General features: G+C 38.4%; 1 protein-coding gene across 1 annotated transcript; it reads right to left on the bottom strand.

The window, feature by feature from the left end:
* Window positions 1-11456: 11456 nt before the first annotated feature.
* ZP4 (zona pellucida glycoprotein 4) lies at window positions 11457-17658 on the bottom strand. The gene is made up of 12 exons (XM_069064460.1): window positions 17493-17658; window positions 17095-17216; window positions 16900-17002; window positions 16212-16364; window positions 15194-15381; window positions 14545-14642; window positions 14164-14294; window positions 13531-13720; window positions 13304-13451; window positions 12664-12742; window positions 12070-12174; window positions 11457-11589 (listed from the first exon to the last, which is right to left on the bottom strand). The coding sequence occupies exons 1-12, from the start codon at window positions 17656-17658 to the stop codon at window positions 11489-11491; spliced, it is 1584 nt and encodes a 527-aa protein (XP_068920561.1). The 3' UTR covers window positions 11457-11488.
* Between the last annotated feature and the right edge of the window lie 6854 nt (window positions 17659-24512).

The following is a 24512-nucleotide window of genomic DNA, read 5'->3' as shown; positions in this document are numbered from 1 at the left end:
TCCAGCTCATTTTGCAGAAGAGGAAATGGAGGTAAACAGGGTTAAGTGACTTGCCCAGAGTCACACAGCTAGTGTCTGAGGCCAGATTTGAACTTAGGAAGATGAGTCTTCCTAGTTCCATGCCCTGCATTCTATCCACTGCACCACTTAGCTGCAAATGTCAATGTGATTGGCCTCAGCCAAGGATATTGAATCATTCAGGTGCTAAATCAATGCATTCTTCTTGTCTATATCTATCCACTCCAATAAATTATGTTAAGCTTGTCCAAACAGTAATTGCAGAATGAATTGACCCCCAGCATTTAAATGTAACTTTGGCACAGACTGGCTTCCTTTCAACTTAACAATTAGCTGATTTGTTTTGAAGAGGTTTCTCCCCTCCCTCTCTCCCTCCCTCTACTGCTATCTCAGCAACAGGGAATATTGGGAGCTCATTCTCCTTTCCTAGGAATTGCCCATCTAATAATTAAGAACAAGCATAAACAGTGGGAAGGAGAGAATTAAAGTTCTCAGAAATATAATTCAAAGTAATAGAGTTTGTGTCCATAAGCACATTTATTCCATTGGCCAGGGGTCAACCCTATCTCCATTAGCTTCGAGGGACCATAAAAAATAATTTTGCTTTCTGAAACACTGTCCTGGCAAATACTCACTTGCATGCTCTTCCTATACCTAGTCAAATAATGGAGTCTGAGTGAATAAAAATCATTTAGTGTATAGTGTTTGAGGAGCATTTACTCTACCTAACATCTAAATAGAAGGATGTAGATGAAATTGATGCAGCTCTCAAGGAGTTTGTAAGAGATGGCCAGGGTATAACCATTGGTTGCTTATTGATAAACCCATTGATCTGTTTATATTCCATTCTTCTTCTGCTTGAAAAGGCTGAGCCACTAGGGCAATAGGTAAATATTCATGAAAGTGAGTAGTTGCTTTCCTGAGGAGAAGGAAGTCTATATTCTATTTAACCCAAGGTTTCAGTTTTGTATTTGGACTGAGAGCTCTTTTTCAAAGGGAATTATGAAGAATTCTTTTTTAAAAAAATTAATCTGCAATCTGTGAGTTCACAAGTAACAAACAAAAAAAATGGATGGGGTGGAAATAAGGGACTGCCATTACCTTTTATCTTTATACTATTCTTGTGAACAAATTTCTAACTCCTTTGTGTGATATTCAGGGTCTATAACATTCCATATTTAATTCATATTACCCAATTTCATGTGCTCTATGCTTCAACCAAACTGTACTAATTCTCTTCCTCCCCAATATACTACTGGCAGTATAATAATTCTCCTTTAAGAGGTGAATAGAAGAGTTGACAAGGTGGATTTCATTGTGTGCTCAAAGGCAAGAAAAATTATTTTATGGGCATTTGGTCATCTTACCTTACCAAATTCAGTATGAAACTATGTAAATAGACCATCCTGAAGATAATCACTTTCACAGTGCCTCAATCAATTTCAGAGTACTACTCCTGTAATCTCAATTAATAGGTAAAATTACAAATCCATTAAAGTATCCAAAACACCCATACTTTGTGGTTTTATGTGGGTTGGTTTTTAGTTTTGTTTTGTTTTATTTTGGTGTTTATCACAGAAAACTATTTCTTCTAATGATATAGGCATAATTTTCCCATAATTATAGTTTAGTAGTCATTTATACATTATAACAAAACCCTACCATAATACTAGGAAACCCAATTGTTATTATCATTATCAATATTCCAAAATCAATCTTCCTTAGGACATTCTGACATTTGCTACATGAAAGCCTGAAAGAACAGGGGAAAGCTTAGAAGGATTTGTCAAGGTTGTAGCAGTCACAGAACTTGTGACACAGGGTCATGATTACCCATTCATTTGTTGTACTCTGTACCTAGAACTGCAAGAAGCTTATAGTATATCCCAGCAGACCTGACTTTCTTAGAAATTCTTATCATAGGGAAAATAGAGACACACAGGATCCACCCCAGGCAAACATGAATTCTTATTTGGACGTCACACTCTTCCCCTTTTCGGCATAGTTCTATAGCAATATTATAAAGGACAGTTTAAGGCCTGAAATTTTAATCCCAAGTCATAATAAATCTATGGTCGTCTCTACCTTGATGTTCTCTTTATAGGCTGTATCAGAGTAAGAGAGAAGCTAATGACCTTATTGGGCGATTAGAAGCAAATATTGACTTTTTATTCCCACACCAATTATTGACATTAGAAAGGGTATGTCTATGATCATAAAAGCCTGTTTGTAGCTGAAAGCTTCTGTGATCTTAGTCCCTATGAAAATCATAACCGAATGCCAAGACCTTAGAAATGCTTTCCAACCCTTATGGGCCAGTCCATTTTGATGTTAGAAATGTAGAAGGTTAATGTTCCTTGATTTTTCAGGTATGAATAATGTCATTTAATATATATTGCATTAGACACTACTGATTCTAGTTTGCCACTATTTTTCTGGTGTTCAATTTCAATTAAAGACTTTTACTTTTTTCCTTCCTCTTCCCTCCTTCCTTTCTTCCTTTCTTTCCTTCTCCTCTCCTTCCTTCCTTCCTGTTTAGCAATTGTACTCTGTTGAAAACTCATTCCTCAAGATTCCTGGAGCATTACCACCCTGACATGTAAATAGATGGAGCATATTTCCAGATAGGAATAATTTTGAATTCCATTCCTGTGCTATCTACCTTTCTAACCATTTCAGATTGAGAAAGCTTCTCATTACTGACAGGATTTGTTGGAAAATAAACTAGTCTAGTGTTTAATCTCTAGACCAGGTATGGTTTTCAGATAATTTAGTTTGCAACAAATGCATCATTTCTATTTCCTTTGGCTTTTTATATTACAAACATGACCAATAAATACATGGGGAACTTATATGATGATTAATATGTGTTCCATAGGGATCAATTTTAGGGAAAGGGGAGAGTTGTGTATAATATAGAAATGAATAAGGAAGCTGTGCTTATTTCCAGCAATCAGAATAGTCATTTAGAATTATAGAAGGTTACCACTGGATGTGATCTCAGAGGTCATCTTGTCCAACCCTCATATTGCAAATAATAATAAGAGCTGACATTTACATGGTGATTAAGGTTTTCAAAGTGCTTTAAAAATGTTAACTCATTTTATCCTCATAACAAGCCTGGGAGGTAGATGAGGAATCTGAGGCAAATAGAGGTTAACCAGGGTAACAAAGCTAGTAAGCATTTGAGACCAGCACTATCCACTGTACCATCTATCTACCTCTATGTAAGAAAAGCTGAAAAGCAGTAAATGATTCATCCAAGAGAATATAGAGCTTAAGCATAAAAATGGTGTGACTAGGATCTGCTTTACTTTCTTAGGTCTGGTGGCACATGTGTCTCTGAGCTGTCAGTAATGGGAGTACAAAGATCCAGAGGAAATCTCAGCTCCTGAGTCATGTACTCCATAAACTACAAGGAAACTGCCAGTATAGTGTCAGCTTGGTGATCATTAACACATCTACTGTCCATCATTCTCAATTCAATTCAATAAACATTTATTAAACATCTACTATGTGCCAAGCACTATACTATTCTTCTGCATTTGACCACAAGATTAGAAATAGTTTAACATGTTGCTATCAAGCCAGGTAGTTCTAGCTTTTATTTCAGCTTTGCCATCTATGATTTACTATATTGCTGGAATGTTGTATGTGCGTAACAGACCTTGATGACTGTCTTTCTTATTTCTCTCCTTTCTTTGCATTGCAAGAACTTTCAGCCTTCTCTTAGTGGTTTTTTATTAAGCACATAGCAGGTGATTAATAAATGGTTATTTGCCTTTATCATCTCTCTCCTTTCTGTGCATTCCAGAGAGCCTTCAGCTTTCTCTGAATGTTTCCCCAGTTAGTCATCCCTTATCTTGGTGTAAGGTCAGGACCAGTAAAGGATCATGAGGACAGGGTATTGCCACAGGGAGGAAATATACCTTAACCCCCCAAATGTTGACACCCTGGAGCAAAGTCTCTGTCACCTAACCATAGTTATGGTTCTGAATAAAGCAATTACATTGGCACACATTCTAAAAAGCAACAAAAGTTGACAATAGCTATTACCTGCTATGGCAACGAAATGTCAACCAATCATCAGATTTTGCTACAGGGGCGGCAGATGAGAAGACTGCACAATTTAAAGGTAGATTATCCTTAGAGAGGAAGTTCAATTTAGTCTTCATTTTTACATAGGAGGAAAACGAGGCCCAGGGACTTACCCAAAGCCACATAGATATTAAGCACAAAATCTGGAATTTTAGCTGGACTTCAAAATCTAGTGCTTTTATAGCTAGATGTTTGGGCATTAAGAACATGAAGCCACTTGGCCCAATGCCCATCAGTGTGCAGAACCCTCAATAACATTTCAGTTTTACTTAGCTATTAAACATCAAAGCCATAACTCCAGGATCAAGGTTGTTTGAGCCAGAAACAAGGAGTATTGAAACAATTACTGTGTTGACACCCCCCAAGCCCACCTGCATACACTAAGGAAATAAGCCTGTATTTTCTTTCTCCACTTGAGTTCTTTCACTGTAGCTTTTCCTTTGGGTGAGAACAAAATGTTTGCTTTTGTTTTAAATATTTATTTCATATTTATAAACAGTATTAACCAGCAGACATTTTATTTTTTGTCTCACAAGCCTATTTTCTATTTCTCTTCTGGTTATACTTTTTGGAAATGCAACTGAAAGACAATTGAAGGGAGAGTTATCCCTATGGGGGTGGGAGGAGAGAAGAGAGAAAGGGAGGAAGGGAGGAAGGAAGAAAAGGGAAGGAAAGGGGGGGAGGAGAGGGAGAGGGGAGATAATAGAATCACTTTTCCAGAGTATTCTCTGGTTGGAGGCTCAGAGCTAAAACATATAGGGAGAATTATAGATTCTTTGGTATAATTTTCTAGAGTATAATTTTCTAGGTAGAAGGTAATTTATAACAGGAAACTTCTCTAAGTAATGTCAATATTAGAGGTGGGGGCAAATGAGTGCTCATGTTCCTAATCTATTAGAGAAATATATATCATTTGTGTGTTTGTTGGCACGAGGAGAAAGATGTCAAAGAAATCAATCTAGTTGAGGATATGGGTTAATGTCCACAAAAAATTGGATAAGTGCTAAATTGTGGTACTAACAATAGGGGAAACAAATTCAGAGGAGAGAGATACCAATGTAAGCTGGAATAATCAGGAAACGGGAGCCTGGGATAAGGGAGATGATATGAATTTGGTTTTGAAGTTGACTCTGGTGGTAAAAGAGAAAAGGAGGAAAAGGAAAAGAGTAGAATTAAGTGTAGTAGCTAGTGATGAGACTGACATGGCTGGAACAAAGGATATACGTAGGGAATAATAATAGGGGCCCAATCTTATATGGTTTGTGTTATAACAGGATAATGCTTCATCTTGCAATCAGCATTTGGATGTGTTTCCTCTCAGTCATGGAAAGAGGAACATATATTCCATGTCAGTGAAAGAGCCAAATCTATCTTCTTTCCCTTAATTATGTAAATCCCATGAATTCTGAAGAGTCCTGAGTATATGAAACAGATTGGACTCTTGACTTAAAGGAGTAAGGAAATAGTCTTACCTAAGACTAGAAGATAATGTTCATGTGAGATTAATATCCAAAGCACTTTGAAATAATAATATCTAAGGTTAGATATCTAAACTTATTTGAGTATTATTGCTTTATTAAAGTTATCCCTCCCCTTTTTAATAAGAGATAGACTCTTACACTTATAATGAAACCTCAACGACTCATTTCTTAAGTCTAACCAGGGTCCCTGAAAATAATTACCTTTATATGGAACAGAAGGCAGGGTCTGGATTGGAAGGGAAGCTAAGTAATGAACTTTAAAAAAAGAATCTGGAAGCTCATAGTATCACAGCCACCAGGATCTGAACAAGGTGATGTCATCAATCTTATGATGAGGTTACAGAGTGATAGAGGATTTGGAACTGGCAACTGGAAGCAAGGAATATGATTACTCCTGTATTTAACAGGGTAAAGAAGAGGATCAATAGTTCTTGGGGTGAGAATGCAGTGTTTGCTAAAGAGAATCAGGTTTCAGTCAGTGCAAAAAGATGGAAGATATATGAGACAAGATCTGGGATGAAAAAATGGTTGGTATGTGAAAGCAAGGATTCTGGAGAGCACAATGGAAAGTAAGAACAAAGGAAGAAAAGGCCTGGCAGGGGCAATCTGGATGAACTGGAAGTATATATTTTACATAGCACTATAGCATTCCAATGGATGTGATTTCACTAGAGGGAATTTGGCATTCTCTCTAGCTAGATTGTAACCCATCCATATCTGAACTTTTTGTGCCAGTCTTATCCATGTCCACCCATAGTTCAGTTTTTCAGAGATATTAGTGATTGATGACTCACAACTAGACATTAACTGTAGCAGAATTTAGGTTTTCAAAATGATTTGTCATTATTTCAGGGAAAAGTTGCGGAACTATTCCAAGAACTCCGAACTTTTCCAAAGGCAACCCTGCTCTCCTTACCAATTCGTCTTGCTTCATTGTCCGTTTGCAAACTGTGCCCAAGATATATGTATATGTATGTATATGTGTGTGTATATATGTATGTATATATATATATGTACATATATATAGTGATGTATGAACTTCACATAATATGCTTCAATTACATATACAGTATGCACATTGGTTTCATTGACTTGCTTTTTCCTGGGTGGATAGTCATGTCAAATTCTTTTGAGTGGTCATAAATCTCATTTAGGAGGTTCTGCAATGTTTAGGGGTATTATTATAATAAGAAAATATCATCCGCATATTATAGAATAATACCTTGCTTGACATTTAAGTAGGTTTCTTAAACTAAATAACTCAAATTTCTAATCCAATCCAATAAACATTTATTAATCACCAGGCACTATGCTAAGCACTAGTGATAGAGTTAATAAAAGGAAAGACAATCCCAAGGAGTTTACAGTCTACTGGGAAGAGACGACATAAAAGGGGGCAAGACAGAGGAAGGGGAATAGGATGTCAGGGGGTAGGCCTTTCAGGGTTATCTTGTTCTGTGGAGTTGAAACAGGCAGAGCAGCAGATGCAAAGTGGATCAGCCATTTATAATATAAGAAGACATTGGGAAGAGTTTGACAATCTTCTATTCAGCCCTCCAATCACAGGGGAGAGGAGGCTGAAGGAGGTGTCAATTAAGGTTTAAGCTAGCAGCATGGCAATGAGATGAGATTAGAATTGATGAGTTTATCCTGGAAGAGGCATGAAGATTACTACCACCAAGTAAGGAATAAATCCTTATGTTAGGGTAGCTTAAATTGTATGGTTAAGTTCTCTCTAGGTTTAGCCCACTGAATCTCACATTTTAGCTTATGCTGTAGACAATGTTGTGATCCTAAATATGAAAAAGGACAAAACAATCCTATTAGCACTTAAATGGAGATATAAAAGGAAAAAATAACTATAAGTAGATATCAATCAATAAACATTTATTGAGGATCTACTTTGTTCCAGGCACTATGGTAAGCAATGGATATTTCAATCACCAACATGGTTTCCATTTAACATTCAGGTATCTAATGCCTACTCTACGGCAGGCACTATGCTTGTAGCTGGGGATATGAAAGCAAGGTGAAAATCATACCTGTCTTCATAGAATATGTAATCTGCTGGGAAAGTGTATATTAATAAGCCAATACACAGTGAATACGTAGTAATTTTTTTTTTTTGCCAGGAGTGGGATGGTGGGAGAAATGGAGGGTGGGGAAGCACTATCAACTCAGGAGAGATATCAGAAAATGTCTCATGAAGAAGATGGCATGTGAGTTGGTTTTTAAGTGGAATTAAGAATTTCAAGGAGGCAGCTAGGTGGCATGATGGATAGAGTGCTGGGCCTGAAGTCAGGTAGACTTATCATTATGAGTTCAATTCTGGCCTCAGCTATATACTGGCTGTGTGACCTTGGGCAAGTCATTTAACCCAGCTTGCCTCAGTTTCCTTTTCTGTAAAACAAGCTGGAGAAGGAAATGGAAAACCACTCCAGTATCTTTTCCAAGAAAACCTCAAATGGGGTCACAGAGTCAGATTCAGCCAACAGCAACAAAAAATTAAAGAAATAGAAGGAAGAAAGGGAATCCTAGTTGTGGGAAATAAAGACAGGTACAAAGGCACGGATACAAAAGATGGGAAACCATGTTTTTGTTAATGTTTATAAGGTGGATTATTTTCTTTTTAAGATACTTGTTCCCAGGATCTATGGCCATAAACAATCTACTAGTTCCCAGGCTCATGGCTTGTAAACAATCTCACCATATTTGCACATGTTCTAATCTTAAAATAATGTAAATTTGTGCTTTTGTAAACACCTCCTGCACCTGCACTATGCTGTCATTATGATATTGCTAAAGTTAATGTAAGCTTGTGAGGCTATTGATGGCAAATTGCCTTCTTTGTGGGCTCTTCTATAAATCAAGTGAGCGCTTGTCAGTAAGTAGGGGATGTTAGTGCTGTGCCTCCCTTGACTAACCCCATCAAGGCTTGGGGGGGGGGATGCACAAGCTGGAATTCTGTGCGTTGTCTCCACTGGCCCCCATCAAGACTTAGACGTGCGGTTGGAGTTGGTACTCCTATTATTTATTTTCGCCCACCCCTGCAAGAAGAGTAATTAGGGGATGCTATAAGAGTTGGTGCTTCCCGTGATCAGCTGCCCCCTTGAGAAGAATAAAGAAATTAACCCCTTATTAAGTCTCTGATACCATCCTTCTGGCTGCCCAGATCAAGAGACAACCTGCTAGAGGCCAGAGCCTGAAAACTTCTGCGTCTACTTCCAATGTTATTTATTAGTTGAATGTTGTTGAGTGTGTGATCAGAGTAATGTGAAGTATGGAAAAGCTGAACCAGATTGTGAAGGGCCTTAAATGCCAAATAGTTTTTCATCATGTAGCTAATAGGAGCTTTTTGAGTAGGAAATTGACCCAGTAAGACCTATGGTGTTGTCAATTTAGCAACCGATTAGCAGGTATGCGGAAGATAATTTGGAGAGAGGAAAGGCTGAAGTCAAAGAGATAACTATTGGAGAAGTTCAGGTGAGAAGGGCTGTGAACCTGATATGGTAGGGGGAGACATTGCAAGTAAGTAAAGGAACAGATGTGAGAATTGACAAGATTTGGTAATTCACCAATATAGGGGTACAGGGGGGTAAGTATCAAGAAAGACTAAATTGAAGATTGAGAGGAAAATGATGCTCTTAATATAAAAATTAGGGAAGAGGTTCTTAATGTGGGGTCCATTAATTTTTTTTTCCAATTTTTAAAAACACTTTTAAAAAGTTTTAAGTTCCAAATTCTATGCCTCCCCTACTTCCTCCCTGAGAGGTCAAGCAATCAAATCTAGCTTATACAAGTACAATTATGCAAAACGTTTCCATAGTCATTTTGTAAAGACTTGAAGGAAAAGTGAACTATAAAATATTTTGATATGTTGTTAAGGTAACCCAATTCACATGCCACTTGATTTGGAGCCCACCATTAAGCCCCTTTTTGTCTTTGTCTTTATCCTAAACCCTGTAACCATGCTCCCTTATCTTTTCCTGAAGTTAGTATTTCCCTAAATCAGTAAGCCTCAAAGCAGCATTTTGTATAAGAATTATGGTACAAGTCTGTATAAAGATCATAGGGCAAGTCTATCCCATGCAAGAGACCACCCTGTTCTGGGATGTTTACCCAGCAAGGTCCCCCACACCCTTCACCCAGAACATGACCCTGACCCGTTCCATGACCCCAGCCTATTTGGGAAATTCCACTCCCCCTGTGCCCTCCACCCTGTTCTAGAGGGATCCCTATCACATGGGAGGTCACGCCCTTGTACCCTGATTCCCAAATTAGCCTTGAGCTATAGATCCAACCAATGGCTGTTCTTGGCTTCTGTATGACATTGCTTATACTAGCTCCCCTCCCCAATTGTGGTTTTTGCCTTTATAAATATTGCCTGTACCTCAATTTGGGGCTGCCTAATTTGAGTGTATACTCCAGGCAGTCTTGCGCTTGATCAATAAATCCACATCTAAATTTATCTAAAACCTAGATCTCTCTCTTGCTCTTATTCTCTTCACGACAGATATAGTTCAATATAATTGAAATTAAATTATGATTAATAGCACCTATGTCTCCCCCTGCCCTTGTTGTGAGGATGAAATGAGATGTTTGTAAAATGCTTTGTAAAAATAAAGCACTATAAAATGTTGCTATTGGTATTAGTCCTTAGAAACCAAGATCACCATGAGATAGCAGAACAGAGACTCAGAACCCCATACCTAAAGCAAGCAAACCCCCACCCCTGAAAAAAAAAAAAAAAGATAACTACAAAGAGGGGATTGCCAGAGGTGTTAGGCAGCCATAGAGATTGAACTAAAAAGGAGGGTTGAGAGTAATTAAAGTACCACCTAGGACCCAGCAAGAGCAGTTTCCTGACAAGTAGGAAGGTAAAATACAAGTAACTGGGTGAATGGAATGTAATGGGGACAAAGGCAGAGTATACTTTCCCATAGTAGTTGAGCCCTGATGTGATATATGAAATGAAAGTGTAAGGATAGGGTAGGGTCTGGAGACATTTGGGGGTTAAGATGGGTGGGTGCTTTGGGAAGGAGCAAAGAGACTGAAGAATAGGAGGGGGAATGATTGAAGTTGCAGACTTGTAGGAGATGGGATCAAAGACACAAATAGATCTTTCTCCTTTAGAAGTTTGCAAAAGTTTTCCTTTCTATTTCTTATTTGTGGTCTCAGACATATCCTTGCACTTTTAAATAAAGACAGCCTGGTTGAGTGCCTATTGTTACCTTCTTGGCTTCTGCAGTGCTGTGTTCCAAATGATTTTTTTTCCTTCCCTCCTGCCTGCTGAGCCCTCCGTCTGCCTTTTATTTTTGCCCTATTTTGCTGGACATTAAAGGGAATATTTATCACAAAAAAGGTTCCTGGTTTGCTAACAACCTTTCTTCAGTCTGAACCTTTGCTCTCAGGCACATGCTACTTATCTGAAGTCTATTTTAGAACAAGGTACACCTTTCTTTCCTACCCCTCCCCCCAAGACAGCATATAGCTCCTTGCTGAGGGGGAACAAGTGCTTTTTCCATGCTAAGTAGGTAGGTCTTTCCCGTATAAGAATTGGCAGGGCAGATCCAAGAAGCTCAGGATGTTGTCGGGTTAATTTTTGAAGAGGCTTTGCTGTTATACCTTTATAAGCAAGTTGAGTAGTGAATAGACTAGCCCAGGGTGTCCTAAAGTGGTTCTATTCTTGGCATAGAGAAAGTTTAAGAAGCATTCATTGTAGGAATTGCCCCATTACAAAACCAAGGGAAAGCTAAGAGTTAGGTAGGGTAGAATGTCTCAGGCATATTACAGTAGAGGCCAATTAGACCAAAAAAGTTCCAAATTTAAGCAATCAGCTTAGAGATCCGAACTTAACCACAACGAAGTATAATTTTTATTATTGGAATCTCTTATTTCAGTCTTTGGAGTGCTAGGAAGGATACCAGCAAGACTGCCACAATTAGTATTCCAGACAGGGTAAGCCAGAGTTTTCTTATGTCTAGGACCAAACCTGTGGAAGAAATTATTTAGAACGTATGCTGGCACCAATGAAAGATACTTGAAAATGGGTAGTGGCCACTTTAGAAATAGTCCTCCCTTCATTTAGGTAAGTGTGCAGGAACTACATCCTACAGATGCAAACAATTTGTCCTCACATTATGGCTATGAATGTGCAGAGTAAAATATAAAATCCCTTATGACTAAGTGTCATGTTCTCTTCCCTTCTTGGAAGTTCAAGATTTGACAATTACTACTTAATCTTAAATCAACTGTCTTGTCTTTCAAAACATATGGGCATGATAGAATCTGGGTCTGGAAAGACAGACAACTTATCTGAATCTAATGAGGGGAAAACCATTTATTAATGTACTTATTATGGGCAAAGCACTATGCTAAATTTTAGACATGTGAATATGATCTAGTATACAAATCCAAGTTTAGGTTTTCAGAGTAGAAAAATCAGAGACGATACAATGGAGTTGACCCTCACCTGACTGAGGAGAGCTCTCAGCAACCTGAAGGAAAAATATGGGCCCCTTGCTAGAAACATTTGAAGTCTGGTTCCAAGTATGGGTCTGAGAGCTCCTCCTTCTTCCTAAGGGGAGGAGGGGTAGAACAAGAACAAGAAAAGTATTAATACAGTGTTTGGTCTAGAAAGAACCTGGACTGCCAATTTACACAGGAGGTTAAAAAAAAAAGCTATTGCCCCTAAACTATAAATAGGGTGGGGTGAGACACAGGAAACAGAGCAGATTATATAAGGGGCTGTAGAAGTATAGGCAGATGAACATATTTCTGTTGACTACAACCAAGCACCACTGTCACCTGTTGGCTACACAGATTTACATCTGGTAGGTGTTGGCTAGCACTGAGAATATATACACTAGGAGCTATGTACCAAGATAGCAATTAGAGATCTTTGATTTTGGCTTTGTGTCAATTATTTGAGGTTCAATAAAAGATATACGGGCTATTTAAGGCAAGGACTGTATCTAGACCCCTAGTTCATTTTTCTGAAATACTCTTATTGCTTTAAATAAGCTTTTGAAGCAATAAGGGTAAAGAGATAACTCTAGATACTTACTAGTTCCCACAGGGCAGGTTACTGTGCAGGAGTCAGACTCCAAGGGCTGGCAGACTGAGGCACTGCAGTGTAGATACACCTAGAGAGAGACCCATGGTTATGCCACTTGAAGCCTATCTTTTTGCTCTTCTCTTACTAGTAAAGGTAGCAAGGAGTTACTAAAGGAGACTAGTTATGTAGATTGAGATGCCTTAAAGATAATTTAGATCCACCAAAAGCTAAAATACACAATTTGAAGAGAGAAATAAGATCATTTAAGTATTTCTTTGCAAAGGACTGAGCTAGGTAAAAGAAGATTTTTATGTTTAAAAATGTGCTTCTGGGCTTTATACTACAAACTAAAATTTCCAATATAAACTGTTGGTCTAAACAAAGTGATTATACATCTCTACCTGTCAAATATCTATTTGTCTATATATCCATATGCACATTATATATAACATATGTACACATATATGTAAATATATCTCTATGTAATATCCACAGATAGAATAGAAGGGTAGGAAGACTCCTCTGCTAAGCATAGCCATTTTGTCTATCCCCAATTTGTCAGTTGTCTTATGCTCTATTTTGAAAGGTAAAGTATGAGGCTAGATACTCTTGCATTCAAGGTCATGTACAAGAAAGAAAGACATCCTACCGGTCCCATGAGTGCCTTCTTTAAAGCAGAATCCACAAAGGCAAAGGTACGTATGATGAAACGCTTATAGTGAGAAGGAAACTGTAGGGTTGAATTTCTTGGCATGGATACCATCTTTGTCCAGTAGTTATCTCCTTCATAGGGGCATCTAAAGAAGATTCGAAAGGATCAGGGTAGATGCTTTCCCCCCACACTTCCCAGGTTGAAGCCTTCAAGCAGCCACTTACCCCTTCACTAGGATGGGCCATTGGACTGGATGCAGAGGATTGGTATTCGGGGTTGCCCAACAATGGTGCAGAAGCAGAACCAAGTTTGGGTCTGTTTTTTGTAGAATCCGAACCTCTACATGAATTGGCTCCCGAAGTAGCTTTGTTACTGGATAGTCAGTGGCCACAAAGTAGGAGCTATAGTGCTCTTCTGTAAGCAAGAGTCAGCTTGATTTGGTAAAGAGAAAAAATCAAGTCATAATGGATAGAATGCTGGACTTGGAGTCAAGATTACCTAAGTTCAAATCTTGACTCAGAAACTTACTAGCTGTAGGAACCAGTTTCTCAATCTGTAAAATGGAGAAAATAGCACCTACTTTCCAGGGCGCTATGAGGATCATGAGATAGCATATGTGAGAGTCTTTTATGGTTGACATAAATGAGATTAAAGAGCCAAGAGAAACAGGTACCTTGATGAAGGTACCAAAAGCTAGGTTTAATGCAAAAGTACAGAGTACATATTGTGAAACAGAAGTTTATCTTTCACGTAGGTTATCCAAGTTGTAGGAAACTTCATGCCCCAGCCTGGATGCAGAGTTTCTAGATTCTGCAGTAGGAGAAACAAAACCATCTTGCCCAAGAAGGGGACCTTACCTTTAGCAATTTGCAATTCCAGAGCCAGAGGCCCTGGCTTAGTTACAGGAAGTGGTGGGGGGAGGGTGAAGACCTGGATACTAGCTGGGAGAATGTCACCTCTTATGGAGTAGCTACAGCTGATGTGAAGCCTAAATATAAGAAGAGAGGCGTTAGCCAGTGATAGGGCACAGTCTTTGCTATGGAATTATCTGTAAATGTTCCAAAAATGGATTATCTTTGGGAAGGATTCTTTTATTTCCCAATCCCAAAAGTTTAGGGATTATGATTGCAGAGGGAGGGTTGTGCAGAAATACACCCCCCAAATTACTTATTATTATATCAGGACAAATACCTTCATATTTGGGGAAAAAAGTGGATGATAGCTACCAAAGATCATACCTGAATATGCTATCCCTAGTGACTGACCCATGAGTCCAGTTTCTCACATCCCTAGATGCCAGTAGTTCATTCTTATATATTGCCTGGTTATCAATCATCTGAAATTAATGGGTAAAGCCATTTACTATCAAATGGTTGGTTTATGTCAGAGTTTTCTTTGAAACTTTTTATTACTTCTATCCTTTTAGGTAGTTTTTGCTTTCTTTGTATTCTTCTTTGTGCAAGTCTTATTTCGAATATATGGAAGTAGCCTAGGAAGATCAGATGTAACATAGCAAGAACAGAAATGAATAACCAAGGAGCAGAGACCCAACTTGGTCAGTCTTGCTTCAAAATTAGATAAAAAAAAAATAAAAGATGGGAAAAGCTAAGTAGATGTGACTGTTTTTCAGTCCTTAAAATGTATACTTTTGTTTACTTTTTTTTAAAGCAGTGTGTCAATTCAGAAAACCTATCCCAAGAGATGTTCTTAGGCACTGTTTTTCTAATCTCCATCTGCCTCCCTTTGTATTTTAGCAAAGGTGATCAGAAGACAACTTTGGGGCCACATATTTTGGGTTTTGGTCTGGTTCAGCGCTTCCTATGTTCTTCATTGAGACTTTTCTACCTAGCCTACAGAGCTATCCTGGTCACATCTTTATCCTCTCACCTGTATGATGGTGCCACAGGCAGAGAGTGGGAACTGGAACAGGACAAAGGCTTTAGTTTTCTCCACAGGATCACATTTAGCATCCAGTCCAGAAATCAAATGTATGGAATCCAAAAGCAATGATGGCTGAGTTACGTTCTGAGAAACGGCAACAGACAATTGACCATCTGGAGTACACTGGGCAGTCACTGAAAATAGAGGGATAAAAACTTAAGACAGAGACTCATTCTTGGTATAGCCAGAGGGACAGAACCTAAAACAATTGTTGATTTTGTATGGCTTTTGCCTTCCTGAGTAAACTAGTTCAAGAGAATGGGGTGGTTAAGGGGTATGTGTGTATATGTGTGTGTTTGTGTGTGTGTGTGTGTGTTACACATATATATTTTTAATGACCTGCTGCTTGCCTCTTTCAACCTTTGTTGGGAGGGTTAGGTGTATATGAAGGTGTATAAAGGAAAAGGATACAGAAGTCAAACAAAAGCTTTTAAAAAGAGAATGGAGATTAACTCCTTGAAGGGAATCTCTGCAGCATACTTTGGTTTGGTACAGAAGAACAGGTTAACATCTATCTAAACCAATCCCAAATACATGTTCTACTTGACAAAATAGATAAAGCTTAAATTAGCATTTTAGTTTGATCATGGTACCTGTCAATAATTTATAGGGAAATCTACTTGATAAAGACTTTGTCAGGTATTTACTATGTTCCAAGCATTGGGAATACAAATAGAACAGGACATTCTCCACCCTCAACAAGCTTTTATCTTCCCCAAGGAATTAAAGAAGAAAGAAACTAGCAAGAATCTCTGAGGGTTCAGAATCAAATAACAAAACTAAGTAGTTCATGTCATCAGAAGATGTCACATTGAGATGACACTTGTTCTGTGCCATTTTCTATCCCCAAACAAGTATTATGCCACAAGTCAGCCTGGATGAAGTTACAAGCATTGTACTCTCCCTAGCTGGTTGTAGCTAGTAACCAGAAAGGAAAGAAAAGAAATAAAAGGTCACCACATACCTGTGTTTCCATAATAGCAAGGATTTACTTCATCTTCAGGGTGATAGCAACAGCCTAGGTTCTCACAGTCTCCTTGGGTGATGGATGGAACAGCACATGACAGCCTGTCCTCAGTTTTGACATTACACAAGTCAAGACCAGGAGCATCTAGGGCTGGTTTCAGAGAGGTAAAGTTATACAGGTCTGAGCTTTAGACCATGATCTAAGGAATGCTTAGAGCAATTACTCAAGTTGATTACAGGTATATTTTCTATTGCTCTCTCTCATTCAGGGAACACCTGAATAGGCTTGTGAAAACCCTGTAATCACTTGATATGAAAGCACTAGTGCCCTACAGCAGAGAAAATTAGAGGCTGCCTCCATTGAGTAGGAGGACACACCTATCTCCTTACTCCCAACGAGTCTAAACAGGTTATTTTCCCTTCTCTGTTATATCTATACAGGGGTTGATTATCTTGGATCCTGGAGAACTGAGGATCATATTGTACCCTCCAATATGGATATGTCATCTCTCATGGAGCAAAGTTTTTGACTCTTATCCATAAGACCAGGCTTCCTGGATCCCCAGCTGACATGTTTTTTAACATTAAGAGCAGAAAGTGAATAAAGTAGACTTTTTATTACCCCCACCACAAACAGATTTAAAGTCATCTTTGTCTCTTTAAACACAGATCCTATAAACCTTTACCTGGAAGAGTGAATGAACACTTGAGCACCTTCACCTTTTGAACAGTCTTACTTCCATCAGCATCTAGGCCTGAGACCCCAATAGGCATTATGTAATATGTATCCTGGAGAGACAGGACAGAACAGCAAATAAATAGCAGCAACACCGTGAATGCAAAAAACATCAAAGGTCTCACTTCAGGCTGATCCCACTCACCCATTTGGTAACATAACATCCAGAATAAGAAGCTTCAAGTTGGACGGACTGAAGTGAGCTGTAGGTGATCCAGGTCCCACAGATTGAATCATTATGTAGAGAGTGCAGCATCCCTTTATTGTCTGAAAAGGGAGCAGCTCAAAAGGTCAGTATGTGAATGTCTGTTAACGTAAGAAGTTCACAAGTGTTCCAAGGCCAGAGAGCTAAGAAGAGAGAGATGAAGGAGAACATCATGATAAGTCTTTAAGACATGTTTAGGGTTGGGATATTCATCTGTTTCCTTTAGAGTTTTTAACTACCCTTGAGATGTGGGGAAGGAGGGATGGTAGAGAAAGGAGAAGATCACATAATTTTTTGATCAGAAGGAAAGAAAATGTTGTTTGCTTAACTATCCTTACCCCAAGCTATTAGTCCAGGGTTCTTTCCATATTGATTTAGAAGAGGGAGTGTAAACTGAAAACTCCTTAGTCCACAAGAGAGTGTGCCAGGATGATCCAAGCCTTCAGCCTCTCCCAGACTCCCCCAAATGAAAGAGAAGAGGCTAAAAAGTAAAATCCACAGCATTTCAGCGCTAGTCTACCGCAATTATCTTCTTTTATTCTCCTCACTCCTCAAGCTTTCTTACCTTCAGAAGGGCTTTTTGTACCAGATGAGGGGCCATGCTCCAGGTGCATACCTCAACAGATATCAGCTGGGAAATCTCTGAAGCCTCTCATTTCATAAGATCCATGGTTGCCACCTCCCTCCAGGGTTTGCAGCTGGGCTTGGCCACATGCTTCACAGTCCATCCTTCTGGGAGATATTTAAGGACGTGGAGAGATTCTCTAGTTCTTATTGAAAAAGATTTTCCTAATGCTGCTTAGTGTATCACTTATTCTAATGGGAAGTTACTCATTTCATCTTTAAGCCAAATCATTCCACCTATACTTGCCGAAATGTCTTTCCAAGTCTAGATGAATCTCTGTTAAGTTATCCTCAAATTTGGAGTAAGCTTCCATGAGCAATCCCTGCTTGGGTAGAATCTGAGTTTGAAACTTTAGGTACAATTTAAGTTGTTATGCTCATTTGGAACCATTCCTTAGATCTAAGAGGAAATGCTTCAGAAATATTCTTTGCTGGGTAATGTCAAATTCTTGTGCTGGTTTATACGTAATATTGGATGATTTGATTTGCCCCACTGGGTTTCCTTGAAGAATCTGGGGGTAGAAGTGTGGTTTAGGGCTTCAACTAATTACCAAGGCTAATCCTACCTCCCTTCTTATTCTTTGTGGCATATCTTTCATTCTTTCCCTAGCTTTGAATCCAGTCTTACTAGAATAGTTGTTTTTTCAGCTTTAGGTACCTGCTTCTTATGATTTAGATACTAGATCCAAAGAAATTAACAGGATTTTGCTTAGTCATACATCGTAATTTATGATCATTCAATCACTAAGCATTTACTAAACACCTTATATATGCCAGAGGCTCTAAGGAGACAAAGATTGTGGCGACAACATACACATATGTATAAAGCTATAGAATGAATAGAAACACATCAGTACACTATAAATACAAGGGTAGTTAAACACTGGGTTGCTAGGTGGCAAAGTGGGTAGAGTGCTTAGCCTGGAATCAGGTAGATTCCTCATCCTGAGTTCAAATCTTAACCACAGACACTTACTAGCTGTGTGATCCTGGGCAACTCACTTAACCCTGACCTCAGTTTCCTTATCTGTAAAATGAAGGAAATGTCAAACTACTCCAGTATCATTGCCAAGAAAACCAAAAATGGAGTCACAAAGAGTCAGGGACAATTAAAAAGACTAAACAGTTAAATACAAGGGAGTTAGGAATGGAGAGCACTAGCTGCTGGGGTGATCAGGAAAGGTTTTGTTTGGAAGGTGGTACCTGAACTACATCTTGACAGAAGAGAGGAATTCTATGAGGTAGTAGTAAGGAAGCAACAAATTTTTGAGACAGTGTCTTTTGTGGGAAACAGAAGGACAGTTTGTTAAATCATAGAATGTGGAAAGAGGAGTAATGCATAATGAGGCTGGAAAAATAGATTGGGGCCAGGTTGTGGAGGACTTTAAAAACTAAACAGACTATATTTTATCTTAATGGCCACGGGGAGCCAATGAAATTTGTTGAGTAGGGAAGTGACCTGGTCAGATCGGTACTTAAGGAAAATCATTGGAAGATGTGTGGTGGAAGAAAATGAAGAGAGATTTGTGGCAGGGAGGCAGTTGTAATAGTCTAGGCAAGAGGTGGTCATAGCCTAAAAAAGGTGGTATATGAGTAGAGAAAAGGGGTCATATATGAGGAATTTTATGGAGGCAGGCCTCAGTTGTTTCTCTTAGGTCACTGTGCCATACTCAGTCATTCAAAAGAATATTGGAAGGAATTTTCAGAGTACATCCCTAATCTATAACACAGTAGTATCATGGAAGATAACAGCCTTGAACTACCACAAAATGTCTCTCCAGGTCACTGTTGAAGACAGAATGCTGAGCCAAATGGTCCATTAGATGGAGTAAAGAATAATACATTTCTAAGGTTGGCTGTGACCTTAGGAGTAATTTGATCTGTTTCCGGCCTAAAAAGCATTCATCCTTTTCAACAAAATCCTCTACAAGTGATCAGCCAACATTCAGTGATGTGTAATTCATTTTTTTAAAGGTGGTCCACTTTACATTGGGATAACTCTAACTTTAGGAAATCTTTCTTGGTTTGAGCTGAAATCTGCCTCTCTGGAACTTTTTATCTCTCTGTCCTGCAACCATACAGAAGAATTCTGATCCCTCTTTTATGTGACCATTCAGATATTTAAACATTGCTCTCCTATTCTCCAGGATCAACTTTGTCAATGTATTTAACCAGTCTTTATGTGATATTCATCATAAAGTGATGGAAAAAATAACTGGTCTTGAATTCTGAGGTCCAAGATTGGGATATCCAGCTTTAAACACCTCTGAGACCTTGCTAAAATTATTTAATCTTTATGGAATTCAGTTTCCTTACATGAAGAGGTTGGACTGTGGGATTTGTAAGATCCTTTCCAAATGTAAATCTATGATTCAGTGGTTCAGTTTCATAATGTTCCCCTCCCCCAATCATATTACCTAGATCTGAACACATTACTCCAGATGCAATTCTTCCAGGACAGAATGCCTCTTTCATTCTGGATACTAATCCAGTGTGACATTTCTTCTGCATTTTTGTTTACTTATATTTATTGTCCTAAAGTTAGTAACAATCATTTAAAAATTCTGCTCTAAGCAGGTCAGTTACAAGCTGTCAGTTAGCTCTAACAGTTAACCCCACACTTCTACCTCCAGATATTATCTTGATGTTAAAAGTTTTAAAGCATTCATTAAATACTTTCTATGTGCTAGGCACTGAACAAAGCACTGGGAGTATAAATATAAGCAAAAAATCAAAACAAAACAAAAAACAACCCCTACCCTTAAGGAGCTTACATTTTAATGGTGAAGACTATACATTAAAAAACAAACAAACAGAAAAGGGGGTAGAAAAAGTACAGAGAAGTCATGAAAAGTGTGACCTCATGGGACATGAAGAGATGGTTGGCCTGATCACCCTTCTTAAATGAAAATTCTTGTAAAAGCCATACAATTAGAAAGAGTAACCCCAAGGACCAGGATGGTACTTCTGAGGTGAGAGTTTCAGGGCCGAAGTGATCTTTCAGGATAAAGATGTTTTGCCAGCATGATAGAAACATTCAAAAGGAGAGCAATCTGTCAGGGAATGTGAAGCTTTAGCAAATATAATGATCCCTTTTCCAATACACCAGGAATTACTCTTCTATCAAATTGGTTGCTTCCTTCTTTAAGAATGTTCATGTTCGGGGCGGCCAGGTAGCACAGCGAGTAAGAGCACCAGCTCCAGTGTTGAGAAGACCTGGAGATTGAATCCCGGGCTCAGACACTTAGCACCCACCCAGAAACACCTGGCCGTGTAACTTTGAGCAAGTTACTTAACCCCAATTGCTTAGGGGCGGCCAGGTGGCTCAGCAAGTAAGAGCACTGGCTCCAGTGTCGGGATGACCTGGATCAAATCCAGGCTCAGATACTCAGCACCACACCCAGAAATAACTGGCCGTATAACCTTGAGCAAGTTACTTAACTCCGAGTGCTTAAAAAAAAAAAAAGTTCATGTTAATGAATCTGAAATTAGCTTTCTCAACTCTTCATTGATGTAGATTCTTTGCCTTCATGATCCATTATGACTAATTACTGTATGGGTCAGAAGACCACTAACCCAAAATGACTCAGAGACTTCTCAAAGTAGAAGCAAAAACTTTATTACTATCTTTCTTGAGAAAAGGCACCCCCAAATCCAACAAGAACGTCAGAAGGCAAAAGCAAGGTTATAAAGCCCTAACATGGGAATTCCACACCTGCTCCACTGTCCCACCTTACCATTGGTTGGTAAGGCAAGCTCACAGTCTTCTTATTAATGCCAACCAATCAGCGCAAAGCTTTCTCCATGCATTACCCTAATTATTACTAATGAGGCTCTAATTTTGTTAGATAACATGCATAATACATGAGGTCCACTGTGCAACTGCAGTAACAACCTCAGAATACTGGACCCCCTTCAGTCCAACCTAGATGTGTCCTTATCTGGACCTGAGTGTCCCTTGGCAGTTTGCTTTCTGATTGGTCAAACCACCTGCTGCTGCCAGCTCCTTTTATTCTACATTATTTCGTTTTTAATATTATCGAGGAGTTCTCTGGGAACTGGGAACCCAACTTCTTCCCAAGGCTACTGCCTCAACTCTTCCCAAGGCTACTGCTTGGTACTTTTTATCAGTAGTCTTGTTTCAGCAATTCTTGCAGTTAGAAAAACTTAAAACTTAACCCTTTGCTACCTCTCACACTACCATTCCTTTCCCCAAACTGAAAACACCTCTAATTAGGTCTCAATAGTTAATCTAATCAATTATAGTAATACTCAATAGCTCTTACATTACCTTGAAATACACAGTGACCTACATATGTATATACAAATATATATATATATATATATATATTATATATATATATACATATATTATTGCTAAGAGGAAGTGTGGTATGATGCAAAGAACCCAGGACTGGGAATCAGGACAAACCTGGGTTCATGTCTTTACTAGTTAGTGCCATCAGCATTGACAAGCTGCTTAACTCTGCACCTTGCCTTTCCCATGAATAAAATGAAGATAATAATGCCTGTAGTATTTACTTCATAGGGTGATTATGAGGATTGGAAGAGCTAAAACAGATAAAACACTTTGCAAACCTTAAATCCTGTATAAATGTCAGCTTTTATTCCTGACTAGGGAGGAGTGAGTGAGGTAAAGATGGAAAACCTGTGCAGAAGTACGCTACCTTTGAGGTGGGGAGTCTGAAGCTTAGCTGACATCTAAATAATGTGCTCCCTGATGAATATGTGTGTTTACAGTAAGACATAGAAAATGAGCTCATAAAGAGATAGCAGCTTCACTGATAGCTGTCTGTCTGCATGGCAGAGCAGGCCACAGTGCCCATTACAGAGCAGCAAGGAGAGGTCAGATGTTTCAGACCCTTGAAAACCTTGCTATGACTAGGATTAAATGATTTCTTGCTCACTCCTGTGCTAAATCCTCTGAGAATATTGGCACTCAACCATGAAACTCAATATCAGGACCAAAAATGTATCTTTTAAACAAACCAAAGGACTCTGAACTTAACAGATGAAATGGGTGGCCCCTATCATCCTTAAAGTAAAAGGCTATTTGAATTCTGGGACACTCTCAAGTGTTTTAATCTCAATATAACAATTTTTTGAACATTTTTTTAAGATTACATACAAACAAGATATGGTATACTCCAGCTTGGGGGTGTTATGATAAATCCCATAATCTTAGCAACATCCCAGTGTGATAGATAAGAATATTTATCTGTCATTTACAGGAGATTTAAAGGTTTGATTCACTGTTGCTCAGCATTGTATTAGAGAATTATAGGTAGTTATTTATTTATTCAATAAACATTTATTAAGTGCTGACTTTGTACAATGCATTTTGCTAGGCTCTGGGAATGTAGTTCCTTTCTGCAAAGAGCTTCCAATCCAGTTCAATTAACATAGTTATAACTACAATACACAATTTTACATGATTAGTACATTCAAGAGATGTATTAAAAAGTTGTAGTATCAGTCCCAAGATGCAGGTGAAAATGTCATATACCAACTGGAGTGTTCAAGGAAGGTTTCATAGAGCTAATGGCTTTTGGTTGGGTTTTGCTGGATAATAAACAAGAATTCAAGAGGTAAGGATGTAGAAGGAGAATATTCTAGAATTGGGGAAAGCTTGGGAGCATGTTCAGGTAACAACTGTGCTATTTGACTAGAGTTTGGAGTGCTAGAGATAGGAGTAGTATCAGATAATAAAGTTGACATAATTTGGTATTAAGAACAGATTGGAAGGAGAAGAGAACAGAACTGGAAAGATCTATACTAAGATGTTACAATAGTATCCTTATTAGGGTGGTAGCAGGCCTTGGGTGCAAGAGAGATTGTAGAGATAGAATTGATAGAGTTTGACAACTTAGGGGATATGAGGCCTTAAAGAAAATAAAATCAAAGGTGATCTCAAGATTTTAAACATGGGAGACTAAACAAAAGGTGGTGCCACTGATAGAAATAGTGAATGCAAGAGGAAAAACAGATTTGGAGAGCAGAGAGGAAGAGACAATAAGCTCAATTTTGGACATGTTGATTTTGTGATCCCAATTGGTCATTCAGGTATTGCCTTGTAAGCAGCTGGAGCTCAGAAGAGAAGTCTTAATTAGATACTTACATTTGGGAATCATCTTCATAGAGATGATAATTGAAATTGTGGGAGTGAATGAAGTCGTTAAGGAAGAGAATGTAGAGAAGAAAGAAGGTCAACAACATGTCCTTAAGGAACACATACTTTGGTATGAAAAGAGAAAGGGGAGATATATTTCTAAGATGTACTTAGAGACTTAGAAGAATATTAATTAGAAGAGTGTGGTGTCTCTGAAGTTAATGGATGAGGTAGCATCTAAAAAAAGGGATTCTTAACTCTTTTTATCCCCTGTTATGGACACCTTTTCAGAATAATGTTTTTAAATAATTGAAGGAAATGCTAAATTTCTGTTAAAGGTTAGTGAATGAGTTAACGCTAGAAAAAGTTAATACCTCTAGATTCCACTGAGTGTTGTCATCCTTAGCATTGTTATCATCACCAGCATTTATATAGTTCCTATTATGTGCCCCATGCTATACTAAACACTTTACAAATATTAGCTCATTTTGTTCTTATAACAACTCTGGGAAGTAGGTGCTGTTATTACCCCTATTTTATAGATGAGAAAAGAGAGGTAAACAGAGGTGAAGTGATTTGTTCAAGGTCACATAGCTAGTATTTG

Source organism: Petaurus breviceps, unplaced genomic scaffold (assembly GCF_028583685.1).
Source record: "Petaurus breviceps papuanus isolate PSGF00001 unplaced genomic scaffold, PetGlider_PUasm1.0 90633, whole genome shotgun sequence".
In the NCBI taxonomy this organism is placed as follows: Eukaryota; Metazoa; Chordata; class Mammalia; order Diprotodontia; family Petauridae; genus Petaurus; species Petaurus breviceps.
Note: the sequence above shows the minus strand (reverse complement) of the source record. Positions and strands in the feature narration are given on the sequence as shown.